At 42.8% G+C, this 16,609-nt stretch overlaps 1 protein-coding gene across 2 annotated transcripts in view; it reads right to left on the bottom strand.

Moving 5' to 3' along the window:
* The window catches only part of SMG1 (SMG1 nonsense mediated mRNA decay associated PI3K related kinase), a 233,206-nt gene that overhangs the window by 151,449 nt on the left and 65,148 nt on the right, over positions 1 to 16,609 (bottom strand). For both annotated transcript variants that reach the window (XM_040356901.1, XM_040356902.1), the window contains exons 14-18: positions 15,706 to 15,836; positions 13,469 to 13,630; positions 11,322 to 11,440; positions 9,875 to 9,962; positions 8,170 to 8,271 (exon numbers count right to left, since the gene is read on the bottom strand). In XM_040356901.1, the coding sequence (XP_040212835.1) occupies positions 8,170 to 8,271; positions 9,875 to 9,962; positions 11,322 to 11,440; positions 13,469 to 13,630; positions 15,706 to 15,836 (602 nt within the window). The remainder of the gene's footprint in view (positions 1 to 8,169; positions 8,272 to 9,874; positions 9,963 to 11,321; positions 11,441 to 13,468; positions 13,631 to 15,705; positions 15,837 to 16,609) is intronic.

Genomic DNA, 16,609 nt, shown 5'->3' with positions numbered 1-16,609 from the left:
ACAAACTGTATTAATGGAATAAGGCCATTATGGATGATATGCTTTAAAAGAGAAGTATGGGTTTGGGGATTATTAAAGATCTGTACTTACCTAGGTGGATGCAGCCTGTCTATGCTCTATGATGTACTGTAGAGGATGGAACTAATGCATTTCAGACAAAATGAAATAAGCCTTCCAAATACGACAGTACACCTTCCTGGGGGGGAAGCCCTGAGTGGTTAGGAATTACAAAATCTGAAACTTCCCCGTCTCTCAGCACTTGGGCTGCAACAGCCACACTGTCAAAGCCAGTGACCTTAAAGCAGGATGGAATATTGGTTCCTGAGATAGCAGGAACAGCCGACCTGAAAGAGCCCACGACTCGACTACCACAAGGTTTACAATGTTTGCATACCATATTCCTTTTGGCCAGACCAGTGCGATCAGAATCCCGGAAAGCCTTCCACCACTTAGAGGGAAAACATAGATCAAAAAAAGCAGTCACCAGTGCATCCACCACAATGTCCAGAAGATCCCTGGTGCAGGACACAAACTTGTCCAGCTCGTTGTTGAATCTGGATGCCAAGAGATTCAAATCTGGCTGCCCCCGCCACAAATTTCTGCAAACTTCAAATCTACCTGCCAATCTTTCAAGTCAGAATGTGGACAGCAGAGATAGCCAGAACATTAAGATCCACCTAATTATAGATTAATTCTACTTCTTCCTGAGCAGCATAACAAATTTGAATAATGGGGGGAACTAATGTGCAAACCACACTAACTAGAGCAATTTGAATTAAAATAGAAAATTAACCCTAAGCAGCAGCCACAACAATAAGTGCTCACGCACAGGTAATAATTGATAAATAAGGGGGGTAATGGCGCTTGCTAATAATCAATATAATAACATAATAAATTAAAATATAAATATAATCCAAAATCCTGCTTATGTATTAATCCAAATGTTCATGGCATAAATGATAAAAATGAATCTAGTGAGCCAAAAAAATGTGTTTCACTCCTAATAAAATATCGCCCACCTTCGATCTATGGGATGATGAGGGGGGTGAAATGAGTGATAATAATGTGAAACGTGATCCAATTGGTAGTAAAACAAGTACCAACCAATTAGTAGAAAAATAAATATATAAAAAAATTAAATATATATGATAAAAGGGTGCTGATAAACACTAATAGAATAGGTAAATATGTGATAGGTCAAATCGACAGCTATAACAACCGAAAATATATAATATTATCATCAATAGACAGAAACATGCAAAATAAAAGCAGATAAAAAATAGATAATTAATGCGAGTCACTGTGCACACTCAATAATCCAAATATATGTGCATAAAATCAGATAGAAATGTTCAAAAGTGAATAAAGTGCTTCAATCCACAATAAATCTTCCAAAAGTGCTCCTGTGCTCCAATCAATAATTGAATCCAATAGATCCCGCAGTGCATGCGTGCAGAAGAAACTATGTGCTTTGTTTCCACAAGCCTCTCACCTCAGAGCGGCTTCAAAAAGCCTATGTAAATCTCCAATACTGCTGGCTTGTACGCACAGCAGGTTCTGTTTCAGGATAGACGATCCCCAGCCAGCCTGTTTACCCACCCATAACAAATTGCCCCTCATTGATAAAGTATGCCACCACATTAGCATTGTCAGACTACAACCCTACAGGGAGACCCTGAAGGCCGACAGACCACTGCGTGAGAGGGCCAGCTGAATTGCCTGAAGTTCAAGGATTTTAATAGGCAACTTTCATTCTTCATTCCATATTCCAAAGCCACATTGGTTTTGGAAGTCAAATGCACTGGCTGATCCAAGGACTTCCAACACTTGACCCATACCAACCAACAGGACATTGAGCTGCAGACCGCTAAAGTGAAACAGAGGAGATTGACTCAAAGGCGATTACCATTTTTGCCAGCACATCCGGATCAAGGGACCTTCCAATGTCCTTAGAAACCCTACCTGGGCTCAAAGAGACAGGCACTTCTGCAGCAGTATTTATGGCCGAGATGTGTCCAGATTAAACCAGGGCTGTGGAGTCGGTAGATAAATGTTCCGACTCCTCAGTTTTATGTACTCCCGACTCAGACTCCCCGACTCCGACTCCTCTGTATTAATATGCGAATGTATTTTATACATTCCTTGAGGGAAAGAAACGCAACCTACTACTGGCTGGGAAGCCAACAGTCTACTGTATTGCACAGTTTAAGCAAAAGACAAACACAATGAAAACAAAGTTTTTTATTCTAAAACATGATTTTCCTAGGAGAATCCCATAGTCATGTTTAAAGTTTAAGATAACAATCGGAGTTTACAAGTTTTTATAGCCTTAGCTAAATGACAGCAGTTTTTCCAATGGTTTACAGCTTCAGCCCAGGTTCACACTGGGTGCGATTTCATTCGATTTGAGATGCGATTTCACATGTGAAATCGCATCTCAAATGCCTCCAATTGTCGGCAATGGCGCCGTCCTAATCGGTGCGACGCCGCATCTGCGGCGCTGCACCGATTTCAAAAAGTAGTTCTTGTACTACTTTTTGCGATTTCGGGCCGCGATTTACATAGACATCTGTGCAGAAACCTGCACAGATGTCTCTTAAATCGCGGCCGAAATCGGGACTGCCGGCGGGAGTGAAATCGTGCGAGTTCAGCTGAACTCGCACGGCTTCACTCCCGCAGCCCAGTGTGAACCAGGGCTCAGTCTTGAACTATTGGCCCTCCATTCCCTTCACTTATACAAGTGTCTCACTCTCTAGTCCTGCAAAAAACATATTTAAAGGGTCACTAAAGGAATTTTTTTTTTAAGCTAAATAGCTTCCTTTACCTTACTGCAGTACTGGTTTCATGTCCTCATAATTCTGCTGTGATCTCCACACTTCCTGGTTGCCTGTTTCCTTATAACCATGGTACTGGGAGTTTTCTCACGGTGGTCTAAGCTGTCATTACTGTGCGTCTAAAACTCCTCAGAACCAATCAGATTAATTTTAAAAACAAAACACTGCCCTGGATTTGTTTGTTTTTGTTCTGTGAGTCTTCCCGACTCACCTCTCACCCGGAACTTCATGTATGTACCCAGAGCTTTTTTTCTCAGAAAATAGGTGCAGGAACTCAACCACGACCCTGTTCAGATTTCACAAACAGTAGAAGGGTCTAAATGGGCATTAAATACCAGGATTGCATTACATACAGAGTGCAGAGTTTAGGGGGTTACACACAGAGTGCAGAGCTGTCACTTGTAAACACAGAAACCAGACTTCTGTGTTTATAAGTGATTGTGGTGAGCAGGCACCAAAGGTCTGAGCCAGAGGTGGTGGAACTGAGTTCCCCCAAGTTCCCCCTGAAAAAAAGCCCTGTATGTACCTTTTAAAACCGAAAGTGAACTAGAGGCACATTATATGATAGATTAAATTCAATTTTTAATCATTTTTAAAAGGAATCGGTTAACTTTTATGTCTCTATACCCAATAAACAGTCATTTCAGCAAAACAATTTTTTTCCTTTAGTGACCCTTTAATCCCTTATCAGTGAGAGGCTAGGTTACACATGGACGCTGCGTTCCCTGTAAAAGCAGAACACAACACTATGGAAAGTATAAGTATTGCAGCTCCTAATTGTGCGTTGCGTGCCATATAGTGAAGCACATGAAAAGCATGCTTCTTCACGGTCACTTAACGTGTTCGTTTTGCGGTTACGTGAGGCACTGCATGCATTGGTCTTTATTCTTACAGTAGAGAAGTCATTAATTATAACTTTTTGTCAATTGGGACATTTAAACTTGCTTTTTTTTTTTTATTCCAATCTAAATTTAGTCGGAGTCGGTGCATTGTTTGCCGACTCCAGGTACCCAAAATTTCCCCCGACTCCTCGACTCCGACTCCACAGCCCTGGATTAAACCCAAGTATTTCAGTCATCAAGTCAGAATCAAGGCCAAATTCTGAATGTTTAGCACCTAGCCAAAATTTTCCAGAGTTTGTACTGTCATGTGGACATTGTGCATCAGTCTTTGATTCAATTGCTCTCATAGGAGAAATTCATCCAGGTAACCCACAGTTGGAATTCCTTGGATTCTCAAACCACCCCAAAACCATAGCCAACAGCTTGGTAACACCATGTGATGCATGGACACCTTGTGAGCCCAACTGGCAGCGGTAGCCCTCCACTGCAAAGTGCAGACATCGTTGGCAAGACTAGAAATATGGGACGTGTAGGTAGGCAAACATGAGGTCAACTGAAGCCAGGAAGTCTGATGAAACAAAGCAATCACTGACCGGGAAGAATCCATCATTAATTTGAGTTTCCAGGAGCTTGGGGTCCAGGATAGACTGGACATCTCAGTTCGGCTTGGGAACCATGAAACAGGTTGGCATAAAAACCTTGTAACCTCTCCTCTAACAGCACAGGTGCAATAATCCCTTGGGACTGTATTTTTTTTCCAGAGCTGCAAAAAAAAGCGTTCTTTCATGGATCTGAAGGCAAGCTCAAGCACATAACGTGTGAAGAGAAAAATTCCAGCTGTATCCTCTGGACACCACACTGCAGACCCAGACAACTTCGGAATCTGGCTCTCTGAAAAGGAGCATCTGCTTTGTCCAGACTTTAAGGTCCCAAAGTCTTTTTTTAAAAGCTAAAGTTACTTAGCCATTTTGTACAACGATATTGCATAGAGCGGCCCATTACATTCTCTTCTAGGCACACAGAGGTCGATTTACTAAAGGCAAATAGACTGTGCACTCTGCAAGTGCAGTTGTTCCAGAGCTTGGTAAGTGAGGTAAATCTTCACTTTGCAAATACCCAATCACATGCAAGAAAAAAAATGCATTTTGCTTGCACATGATTGGATGATGGAAGTCAGCAGAGCTTCTTCTGCTTATTTAATATTTTATGTGAAAACAATAAAAATAATTTAAAACATTTACTAAGCTCTGGATCAATTGCACTTGCAAAGTGCAACTGCATTTTGCAAAGTGCACAGTCTATTTGCCTTTAGTAAACCAACCCCACAGTGTTGGTGAGCCCAACCACCTCTCACGCCAAACTGGAGTTGACCTTAGGATGCATGTGCCAGGTATCCGTCTGAGGCAACTTTGGACCCTGAGATTTCTCTTGAAAGAGAAGTCCAGCCATAGCTTGTTTGGCTGGGCTTCTCCTATGGATCACAGAAGTGCTCTTCGCTGACGTCGCAGAAATAAATCCAGGCACCGCATCATCCTGACAATGGGAGTCTGGATCCGTCAGGTGCCTGGACTGACACCAGTCTCAGAGACTGAGACAATCGCTCACCGCTCAGGAGGGAGCAGGGCGGAGAGCTGCTGATTGACACTCTGCAGCTCTCTCCTCTGGGAGCGGTTAGAACAGTGCCATCGGCAATGTTTGATCACTCGGTTCTCAGTGCAGAGGCGCCAGGGGACAGATGCAGCATCGGACCGACTGCATCCACCTAGGCAAGTATGAAACTGGGAAAAAAAAAAAAAAAAAAACACACCTCTTAAAGAGGACTCTTCTACGAAGGATTCCTGATCTTCCACTTCCTCCTCCAGAGAAACTTACCCCAAAGCTTCACTAACCTGCAATGAGGGGGGAGGGGAAGAAGAACACCTACATTTGCGCCCCAAACTAGCGAGAACCACCAAGAGCTGATCTCACATTCCAAAAATGGCTGCTGAAATACTAGCTAAGGGCAGGGATTGAGAGCCAATATGACCCATAATCTGAAGCCATTTCAGGGAGAAATTTGCAGGTGGACCTCTATACTTTAAGAAATGTTGGAGTCCCCATTGTCCTCCCCACCTCTCTGCTTGCTTGCCGAGCCCTGTAACCCAGCAGGAAGTAGGCACTCAACTGAGATTTCAAAACACTAAAGTGACAGCACCCTCCCAAAAATACACCTGCCCATATACTTGCTGTGCCCTGATGGACAGAAGTGCGTTTGGTTAGTGGATGCGGAAGGCAGGATGAAGGAGATCAGGCAGATGCGGTTTAGGATTTCACTGCCAACACTGCTTTAGAAGTGAAGGGGACACAAAATAGCTGACCAGCCTTTTCCATTTTAACCACTTCCTTACTGGGCACTTAAACCCCCTTCCTGCCCAGAGGACTTTTTGCGATTCGGCACTGCGTCGCTTTAACTGACAATTGCGCGGTCGTGCGACGTGGCTCCCAAACAAAATTTACGTCCTTTTTTCCCCAGCTTTCTTTTGGTGGTATTTGATCCCCTCTGCGGTTTTTATTTTTTGTGCTATAAACAAAAATAGAGTGACAATTTTGAAAAAAAAAAAAATTTTTTTTTACTTGTTGCTATAATAAATAGCTAAATTTTTATTTTTTCATTTTTTTTATCCTCAGTCTAGGCCGATAGATATTTTTAGAAAAAAAAAAAAAAAAAAAATCGCAATAAGGGACTGGTTTGCGCAAAAGTTATAGCGCCTACAAAATAAGGGACAGAATTATTATTATTTTTTTACTAGTAATGGCGGCGATCTGCGATTTTTATTGCGACTGCGACATTATGACGGACACTTTTGGCACCATTCACATTTATACTGCAATCAGAGCTATAAATATGCACTAATTAGTGTATAAATGTGACTGGCAGGGAAGGGGTTAACACTAGGGGGTGAGGAAGGGGTTAAATGTGTGTCCTATATAGTGTTCTAACTGTGTGGGGGGAGGGGGGTGACTGAGGGGATGAACGATCTGTGTCTATGTACAAGAGACACAGATCGGTCTCCTCTCTCCCTGACAGCACCGCTGTCTGTGAGAGCCGGCAATGAGAAATGATCTCATATGTAAACATATGAGATCATCTCTCATTGGCCGCACAGATCGCCTAGCAAACGGCCACTCCGACTGGCCTTTACGGCGATCTGTGATTGGCTGTGTCCAAGGGAGCGCGCGCGGGGAACGCGGAAAGGGGCGGACGACAATTGACAACAAGGACAAAAATAAATGTCCTGATGCCCCCCTGCACTCTAAAAGACCACAGATAGGGAAAACACTAAGAGAGGCTGCCACAAATCCACAAACACAGAGTCACGTGCCAGTCTATGCTACCTGACCTAGCAAACCTAAATATGCCCCATCATAAAATGCACGCCTTACAGGGCATTTACTGATTAGATTCCCCTCCCGGAGGATTGTTGCCCTGAACCTGTAGAGCACCCTGCCTGCAAGATCTCCAAATACGCTATACATTGTAGGTCAATGCCCACAAAATCCAGTGCTGAGCGGCAAGCATTAAAAGGTGTCAGGGAGCAGTCACTCTTGGCCTGCCATCAGTAGTGACTAGTCCAGATAGGGGTATTAGGAAGAGACCCAAAGATATAGAAAAAAGTCCAAAAAACAAAAAAATAAAAATAGATCTTCAGAGAGATTCTGGAAAGCATCCATCACCTTCAAAAACTAGCACAAAAAAAAAAAACAGACACACGAGGCTTAGCCAAGCTTGAAAGGGTTATGCCTGAGAAAGGATTCCTGGCTTTTTCTGGGCAGTTTCCATTCACTTAAAGGTTTCAGCACAACCCATACTATTAACTCCTCTCTGCGCTGTGATGTACAATTAGCAAACAGTGAATTTTGGTTTTGAATTTTAGACAGGCTTTTATAAACTTAAAGGGGTTGTAAAGATAAAAAGAATTTACCCTAAATAGCTTCCTTTACCTAAGTGCAGTCCTCCTTCACTTACCTCATCCTTCCATTTTGCTTTTAAATGTCCTTATTTCTTCTGAGAAATCCTCACTTCCTGTTCTTCTGTCTGTAACTACACGCAGTAATGGGAGGCTTTCTCCCTGGTGTAAAGGAAAGCCTCTTGAGGGGGGAGGGTGAGCAGGACGCTCTCTACTTTGCAGATAGAGAAAGGAGCTGTGTATTAGTTGGCGTCCTGACACTCCTGCTCATCCCCTCAAGAGGCTTTCTCCACACCAGGAAGAAAGCCTCCCATTACTGTGTGTAGTTACAGAAGAACAGGAAGTGAGGATTTCTCAGAAGAAATAAGGACTTAAAAAGATTTAAAAGCAAAATGGAAGGATGAGTTAAGTGAAGGAGGACTGCACTAAGATAAAGGAAGCTATTTAGCGATTTTGTTTTACCTTTACAACCCCCTTTAAATAAAAGCTATTGCACATTTCTTACTATTAGGAGACAAGATACATGCAAGGTCAATAATACAATACCTTAAAACAATGTCCAATGGAATAGACTTCAAGAGTTTCCCAAAAGCTTGTCTTAGCCGAATTCCACTGGAGACAAGCTGCACACGGCACACATCAATGCACCTAAGGGTAGGCAAAACATTTGTGTATCGTTATCAATTTAGATAAGATCATGCAAAAAAAGTCATCTTTTAACCACTTGCCGTCGCCGCACCATCATAATACGTCCACAAGGTGGCTCTCCTAGGCGATCGCCGCCGGGCACACGCGATCGCTCGGTACAGAGCGGGGAACGGGAGCTGTGTGTGTAAACACACAGCTCTCGTTCCTGTCAGCAGGGGAAATGCTGATTTTCTGTTCATACAATGTATGAACAGAAGATCAGTGTTTCCCCTAGTGAGGCCACCCCCCCCCCCCCCACAGTAAGAACACACCCAGGCATACTTAACCCCTTCCCCGCCCCCTCGTGTTAACCCCTTCACTGCCAGTGGCATTTTTATAGTAATCTAATGCATTTTTATAGCACTGATCGCTATAAAAATGCCAATGGTCCCAAAAATGTCCGAAGTGTCCGCCATAATGTCGCAATACCGAAAAAAAAAAAATCGCTGATCGCCGCCATTACTAGTAAAAAAAATATTAATAAAAATGCCATAAAAATACCCCCTATTTTGTAAACGCTATAACTTTTGCGCAAACCAATCAATAAACGCTTATTGCGATTTTTTTTTACGAAAAATATGTAGAAGAATACGTATCGGCCTAAACTGAGGAAAAAAAATGTTTTTTTATATATTTTTGGGGGATATTTATTACAGCAAAATGTAAAAAATATTCATTTTTTTCAAAATTGTCGTTCTATTTTTGTTTATAGCGCAAAAAATAAAAAAACGCAGAGGTGATCAAATACCACCAAGAGAAAGCTCTATTTGTGGGAAAAAAAGGACGCCAATTTTGTTTGGGAGCCACGTCGCACGACCGCGCAATTGTCTGTTAAAGCGACGCAGTCCCGAATCGCAAAAAGTACTCTGGTCTTTGGGCAGCAATATGGTCCGGGGGGTAAGTGGTTAAAGTGTTTATCTAGATGGCGTATGACCACAGCAACATTAAAGCAGAGTTCCAGTGTCGCCTGATGCTTTTTTTTTTTTATATACTCACGTGATTGGGTCCACTTTGAACGCAATATTTACATAATATTAATGCTGTCCTTTCAGTTTATTTTTTAAGACAAACCTGTGGAACTCTACTTTAGCAAGCTAACAAAAAGCCAAATACACCCATTCTCTGAAAATCGAAAACTAGGGAGGGAATGCCATACAAAAATAAAGAAATTTGTGCCTTCCTTCTGTGTTAGGTCTGCAGCGTCTCTTAGAACATTAATGCCTAACACAAGCAGGGAAAATGACAAAATGCACACAAGACGGAGCATGCATGGTTTAACTAGTCAAGTTTGGATTAATAAAAACAAAAACACACAAGTGTTTTACTCTAATATTAATTTGTTTTTAAATAACATTCCTCTTAATTTAATTTCATACACCTATTAAAATGTACAATTCTCATGTAGCTATACCAAACAAACTGCAACAGTGCCGACAGTATAACATGCTGACTTAACCAAAGACAAACCAAATTAAGCAAACTGAGCAGAAAAGGTCAAAGTTTATAGAATTCAAGAATAGCATTACTGTGGCAAAAAGTCTACTGAGGAAACCTATGACCATACCTCTGAAGCAGGTCTTCTGGTAAAGAGGACGACAAAATATGAAGGCTGTTGCAGGCCTGCAGGCTAATGTTCACATCTTCATAAAGAGCTGGCGAGATAAAAAAAAAAAAGTGAACAGTTGGTGTCACTTTAAATGTGGTGACAAATTATAATTTTTTTTTTTTTTTTTACACATCATACACCTCCACTGTACAGTTCGTTTTGCACAGAGTGTCCGCGATCCTCCTGTTCTGGGGTCCCACGGCGGCTCTCGCGGCTCCTCCCGGCAACAGATAACCCCCTGTGGGAAGCTCTCTCCCGAGTGGGTTACCTTGCAGGCGAACTCCCGTGTCATACAGTTAGCGTTCATAGCAGCCGAGTGTATGACTCGACCCCGCAACATAGGATTTGATTGACAGCAGCGGGAGCCAACTGCTGCGCTGCTAACAATCTATCCAATGAAGAGAGCGACGTGGTACCGCGCCCCACTGAAGTTTGGGGCTCAGGTAAGTAAAACAGGGGGGCCGGACAGTGCAAAGTGTTTTTTCACCTAAATGCATAGGATGCATTAAGGTGAAAAAACACGAAGGTTTACACAACCCCTTTAACATAATTTAAAAGTAGTTCTAAAGCCTTAGAAGTTTTTTTTCACAAAAAAAAACCTTTAGTTTCAAAAGATACCCACCCCCGAGCAACCAAGCCATTGACAGTGCAAAGCCCCATTGTCTGTGTCTATGGATGGAGTGAGCTCCCCCCCAAGCTAGCTAGGGAGAGCACTCAGTTGGCAAGAGAAGCCAGAAAAAGCAACGTGGGACACCAGAAGAGGAGGCTCTGTGCAGAACCATTGCACAGAGCAGGTAATTATAACGTGTATTAAAAAAGGAAAATAAAAATGTAAAAGGTTTTTAAAAAAAACATGCAATATTCCTTTTAGACATGGAGCTAAATAGCAACTAAAAAAAAGCCCTAATATAGTAAAAATTGAACTTTCGGGACTTAAGCAATCCTTTTGCCTACAGGATGAGGAGTAAGGTGATATATTTACATTATTCTTTGCTCCCAGGCAGACAGTACCCTCCTTCACCGTTTAAGGTTCTGGGTTGTGGAGGGCAGGAATTGGATCTTACCTACAGTGCAAGACTGCTGGTCCTGCAATGTACAGGATGACATTGGGGAGCTGTGACAGGTCAGGAAGCAAGGAGAAGCAGCCTAATGGGGACCAGTCGTGCAGAGTAGAGTAAGCTGCAGGAGCAAGGATTAAAGCAAGTATATAAAAATGTAGCCATCATTCCATAGGCAGAATAATCGGTTAACCCTTGCAGTGCAGAGAAAGACCTATTGCAAGGTAAATAAAGTTTTTCGTTTTTCAGTGAAGTTTAGTCACATATGCCGACTTTTAGAAGGCAACATAAAAGTGAAGGTTTAACCATATAAAAAAATAAATAAAAAAAAACACAACAGAGCTTACTATTTGCCAGTAGACCTTTGCAGAACTTGTGGAAAGATGGTAGTGAGAATAAGGGAGCATAAGTGTCAGATTTCTTCATAAGCGCGGCAACTTCCAAAGCCCACACCATTAGTAGTTTCCTAGAGAAAGAAAGCAAAAGGGGCATTTGAGATACAGATTTACAAGTCAGAACCTGTGTACTCTGCTCATCAGTAGAGGAAGCCTTTCACAATGGGCTCTCATGACTTACTGTACCAACATGTTGATTATATCAAAACACAGATGTGGTCAATCACTACAAATGACCTCTGCTGGAATGAATAAATGTAAATGCAACACTGAACTCCCGTGTTCTACACTAAACCCACGACCCTGCATTTACTATTGCTGGTCAGGCAGCGCAATTTACACTGTCCACATTGGTGGTCAGTGACAGTGAAAGTTAAACCCCCCCCCCCATATATTGATTCTAGGGTTGTCCCGATACTGAGCATTTGCGCGAGAGAGAGAGAGAGAGAGAGAGAGAGAGAGAGAGAGAGAGAGAGAGAGAGAGAGAGAGAGAGAGAGAGAGAGAGAGAGAGAGAGAGAGATCGGGTGGAGAGGGGGCGGAGAGCAGAGCAGTCCTCAAAGAAAAAGCCAAGTCCCCCCCCCCCGCCGTCTAGTTGATCAGCGCAGGGAACATTACAGCTTTCATTTAAATAGCTGTGTGTTCCCCGCCGCGCCTCGTCACATATGGCCCCTTGCCCTTGTTTGGATTGGATGGGTGATCTGTCTATCAAAATGCCCGGACAAGGGGGAGGGGCTATATATGACGAGGTGTGGAACACACAGCTATTTAAATGACAGCTGTAATGTTCCCCGCGCTGATTAACTATGCGGCGAGGGGGGTAGGGGCCTACGTCATGGTGGCTGCATTTGTGGGGACATGTAAAAAAAAGTATCGGTAATCGGTATCGACGAGTACATGAAAAAAAAGTATCGGTACTTGTACTCTGTCCTAAAAAAGTGGTATCGGGACAACCCTAATTGATTCTCAGTGAAAGTTTTAACCCCCCCCCCCCCTGCACTGGTCACTGGCAGTGAAATTTAACCCCCCACCCCTGTGACCAGCGACAATCAAGTTGGAGTTATGAAAATAATTTCTTTCTGCCCCTTGGCCAACTATACAGCCAAAACCGCTGGTTTATACTATAGATACAACCTATAAATTACAGTCCCAATTATTTCAAGCTACATAGAGATGTTTAAGTATTGCTTGCTTTCACAGATTAAAGCGGTTAACCCCAAAAAAAATAAAATAAAAGGTCCTATTTATATAAAGCATGTTATACAGCACAGCGCTTGTGCTGTGTAATTTGCCCCCCTGTAATACCTGGCTGATCCTGCCAGTTTCTACCCTCCCCCTGTACAATGACCACAATATACCTGACACTGTTGTCGGGACACGCGCCTCCCGTCAGCCGCAGCCCTGCTCTCTGTCTCCTGTATCCTCTCCTCCGTCATCTTCCCCCTCCCTGCCTGTCAGCTCCGTGTCCGTGCCGCCCCCTCCCATCCAGCTGCTTAAATTACTATTTGTACTACAATAATTTTTTTTACTGTAATGGCCCCATGTGACTGTGCTGAATACAAATTATTCTGTATATACCTTGTTTACAGAGCGCAGATTTGCGCTCATTGACCCGCCGCCCATCACCTCTCTCGGCCCGACAGATGCAGTGGGCAGGCCGCCTCTCCCCTCCTGACTGAGGTCAGTGTGGGATCCCCGACCTGTCTGGCTGAGAGAGGACATGGGTGGCGGGTCAATGAGCACAGATCAGCTAGAAAGTATCGAGCTATAAATCTGCAAACCGTAGGATGTTCACCAAAAATGCACAGTGATCACACACGCTCACAGTGGCCACATTACTGGGAACTACAGCTCCTACGCCCACTTTTCAGATAGTTTTACGCTGACAAAATATGAAAGCTTTAAAAGGGAAATAGGGGTATATACTTTCTATATGAACTGTATTTATATTTCAAGTCACAAGAAGAAGAAAAAAAATACATACAAAAATAGGGCAAACCAAATGTTTTCAAAGCAGGAAATGTGCCCCGTTAACATATTATCAGGCAATAGACAATATTTATAGGTATGTCACACAACCAAGAAAATATTGGTTGTTTACCTGGCATCCTGGTTAAGGTTGTCTCTTTTAAGCAACATTCCCAAGAGATTCAAGATGACAGAGAAATGCTTCTTTGTGGCAGTAGTCACAGTGCTAATCACTGCTCCATCAAATAAGGAAGGGGATGAGGTACTAAGACTACTGGAGATGAAGTGATCGTGTCTGGAAAAATAAAATAAACCATTTAGAAACAAAAACACTAATACCAAATCACAAAAATGTATATATATATATATCTATATCCCCATCTCTCATCAGACACACTCACTCGCAATTACAGATTACAAAAGTAAAGTGTATTTTAATTTCTGAAACTCACCATGGAGCAGGCAGGAGGCCAACATACTAAAAGAATCTTAGGCAAACATCTTCAATTTAGAGTAATTTTGGAGGTTCTTAAACATTCTACCTCACTAGCAGTACAATTATGAAGTGAAAAAATTGAGGCGTTAAAGTTTGGAGAGCCAAAGGTTTAGTTATATTCAACCTTGCCCTGAATGGCAGTGGGGAAGTGTTGCCCAGTTGTCTGCAATAATGCAAGGTCATATATATATATATATATATATATATATATATATATATATATATATATATATATATATATATATATATATATATATATATATATATATATATATATATATATATATATATGAGAGGGGAAGTAACCCACCCAAAGTTTTGATGTATGTATGTATGTATATATATATATACATACACACACACACACACACACACACACACACCAAAACTTTGGGTGGGTTACTTCCCCTCTCTTCTTTTCAATGTAGATGGAGAGATGGCTCCCAATCTTCCACCAATTTCAATAAAAACGACAAAGGTAAATGCGCTCCGGAATGGCAACTTCTCTTTGAACCGATACAGGGTTAAATTGGATCTGATCTGTCCAGTCTAAATGTTCTCGATCTGGACAGATGGGACTCACCTGTGGTGTTACACCCTCAGGTGTTGGGATAAAGAGAGGTTTCATTTGCTAAACCATCACACTAAGGCCCCGTAATGATCCGCCCCGTGAACCTCTGCTTGCTCAGCGGGGATCGCTCCGTTGATCCCCGCTGAGCCGGCGGATGACAGGGCGGTCCTCGCACACTGTGCAGGGACTGCCCTGTATTTTCTCCGCTCTCCCCTATGGGGGGGATCGGATGAACACGGACCGTCTGTCCGTGTTCACCCGATCCGCCAGACAGATGAAAAAGTAGGTTTTTCCTCCGTCACACTTTGGCGGATCGGAGAGAGTGGGATGTCAGCGGGCATGTCACCGCTGACATCCGCGGCTCCATAGAGGAGCATGGAGTGCCCGTTCAGGTCCGCCTAAAAAACTGGCAGGCGGACCTGAACGGGCCGCCCGTGTGAAAGAGCCCTAAGCCTGTCAGCCTGAGGAAGACCAGGGATGCTCGCAACTGTACAGTAGATATTGCAGTTCACACTGATACTACACGACATTGATACAACCGTCATCCTACTTTGCTCTGCGACATCAGTACTACATTCATCCGACTTGAATGAATAGGAGACAACTTTGATCCAACTTTGTGATAGTCTGACCTGTCCTTTGACCAATCAAAACAATCCCAGTATGACAAATTCCTTTTACTGCTGCTGTAAACACAATGTCAGATGTCACAAGTCAGATGGTTAGGACAAGGATCCTACTTTGGTCTGACTTTTATCCTACTTTTCAGCCCATTGAATATCATTAAAGTAGGATCAAAGAAGTGCAGATAGCATTTTCAAAGTCAGAGCGACCTGTTTCGGACCAGTTAAGATACCTCTCATGGGGAAACATTGATTTTCACACGTCGTACGACAAACGCTCTGACATTGGGAGCTCATGTCGCATAAGTGTGAACCCAGGATAAAGCAAGTAGAAAAGGTTCAACATACAGTAGCATATAAGTATCGTCACACTGTATTAAACTCCAATTTTCCCGTAAATGAAAGCTAGGCTTCAACTCAAATCCCTGCCCATCAGTCACGGTCCTCTGACATATTTCGCCCACATTGGGCTGAATTGTAGAGGACATCTAAAATAAGCCCAATGTGGGTAAAACATGTCTGAGAAGTGTGACCAATGGGCGGTAATTTGAGCTATATTGCATCTTGGCGGAAGATGTGCTCAGTTTTTGTCAGCATTGAAATACAGATTGTAAACCTGGGAGACAACTACTGTGGGCTTGTTAAGGTATTTGCAAGTAGAAATGGTATAGATTGAATACCTTGTACAATGTGAATACAACGTATAAAGCACTGCATACTGCACTGATGGATAGTGAACGGCTATGTCCTCGTGAACGATCATTAAATTCTTGCTCAGTAAAGCAAACACTGTAGGAGAGAGCGCCCACATCTACAAACCGATACAAAAAAAGGGGGTTACATTTCAGTGGTGGAAAAAAATAAAATACAATACACGTTTAATAGTGTTATACTACATAGAGGCAGCAGCTACACAAAAAAACAAAAACAAACAAAAAAAAAACCTAAAAATAGAACGTAAAAATATCTTATTAAATAAGGTCCCTCAGCAACGTCACAGGGGCGGGGGTCCTGGCTTACCCATGTCCCCCATATGGGCAAGCCTATACTTCCTGACAGGAAGATTTAATGAACTACCATAGTGCTCCACAGCACCATGGTAGTGCATTGAGTACTACAAGCAGACACCCACCAAGGCAGACACCCACCAAGGATCTCAGAGATTGTAGTTCATTCGGACACAGAGCTGTGTGTATTAATGACATGGCCAAGTGAGCAGGGCCATGCTGTTTTTAAACAGTGACAGCTAGTACAGGAAACTTTACATGTTCCCAAAAGGTGACCTTATCCTTTAAAAACTGTCAGACGGAGGAGCAGAGTTTTTTTTCATGCTGGGGGTAAGGGTCTGGTATGGATTTGGGGGGGGGACCCACGCCGTTTTTTTTTTATTCTGGCATGGGGTTCCCCTTAACATCTGAGTCATCCATTAACGTGGTGGCTGAATTTCCAGGGCGCTCCTTAATCAGCTAATGTTAAAGACGCTGGTGGCCACCGGCTCCAAAAATTGGCATCTGAACCACATCTAAATCGCAGTTGAAAAGCTGCTTTGGAAATATGCTGTGAAAAAGGGAGCGAAAATTTGCA

Source organism: Rana temporaria, chromosome 6 (genome assembly GCF_905171775.1).
Source record: "Rana temporaria chromosome 6, aRanTem1.1, whole genome shotgun sequence".
Classification (NCBI taxonomy): domain Eukaryota; kingdom Metazoa; phylum Chordata; class Amphibia; order Anura; family Ranidae; genus Rana; species Rana temporaria.
Note: the sequence above shows the minus strand (reverse complement) of the source record. Positions and strands in the feature narration are given on the sequence as shown.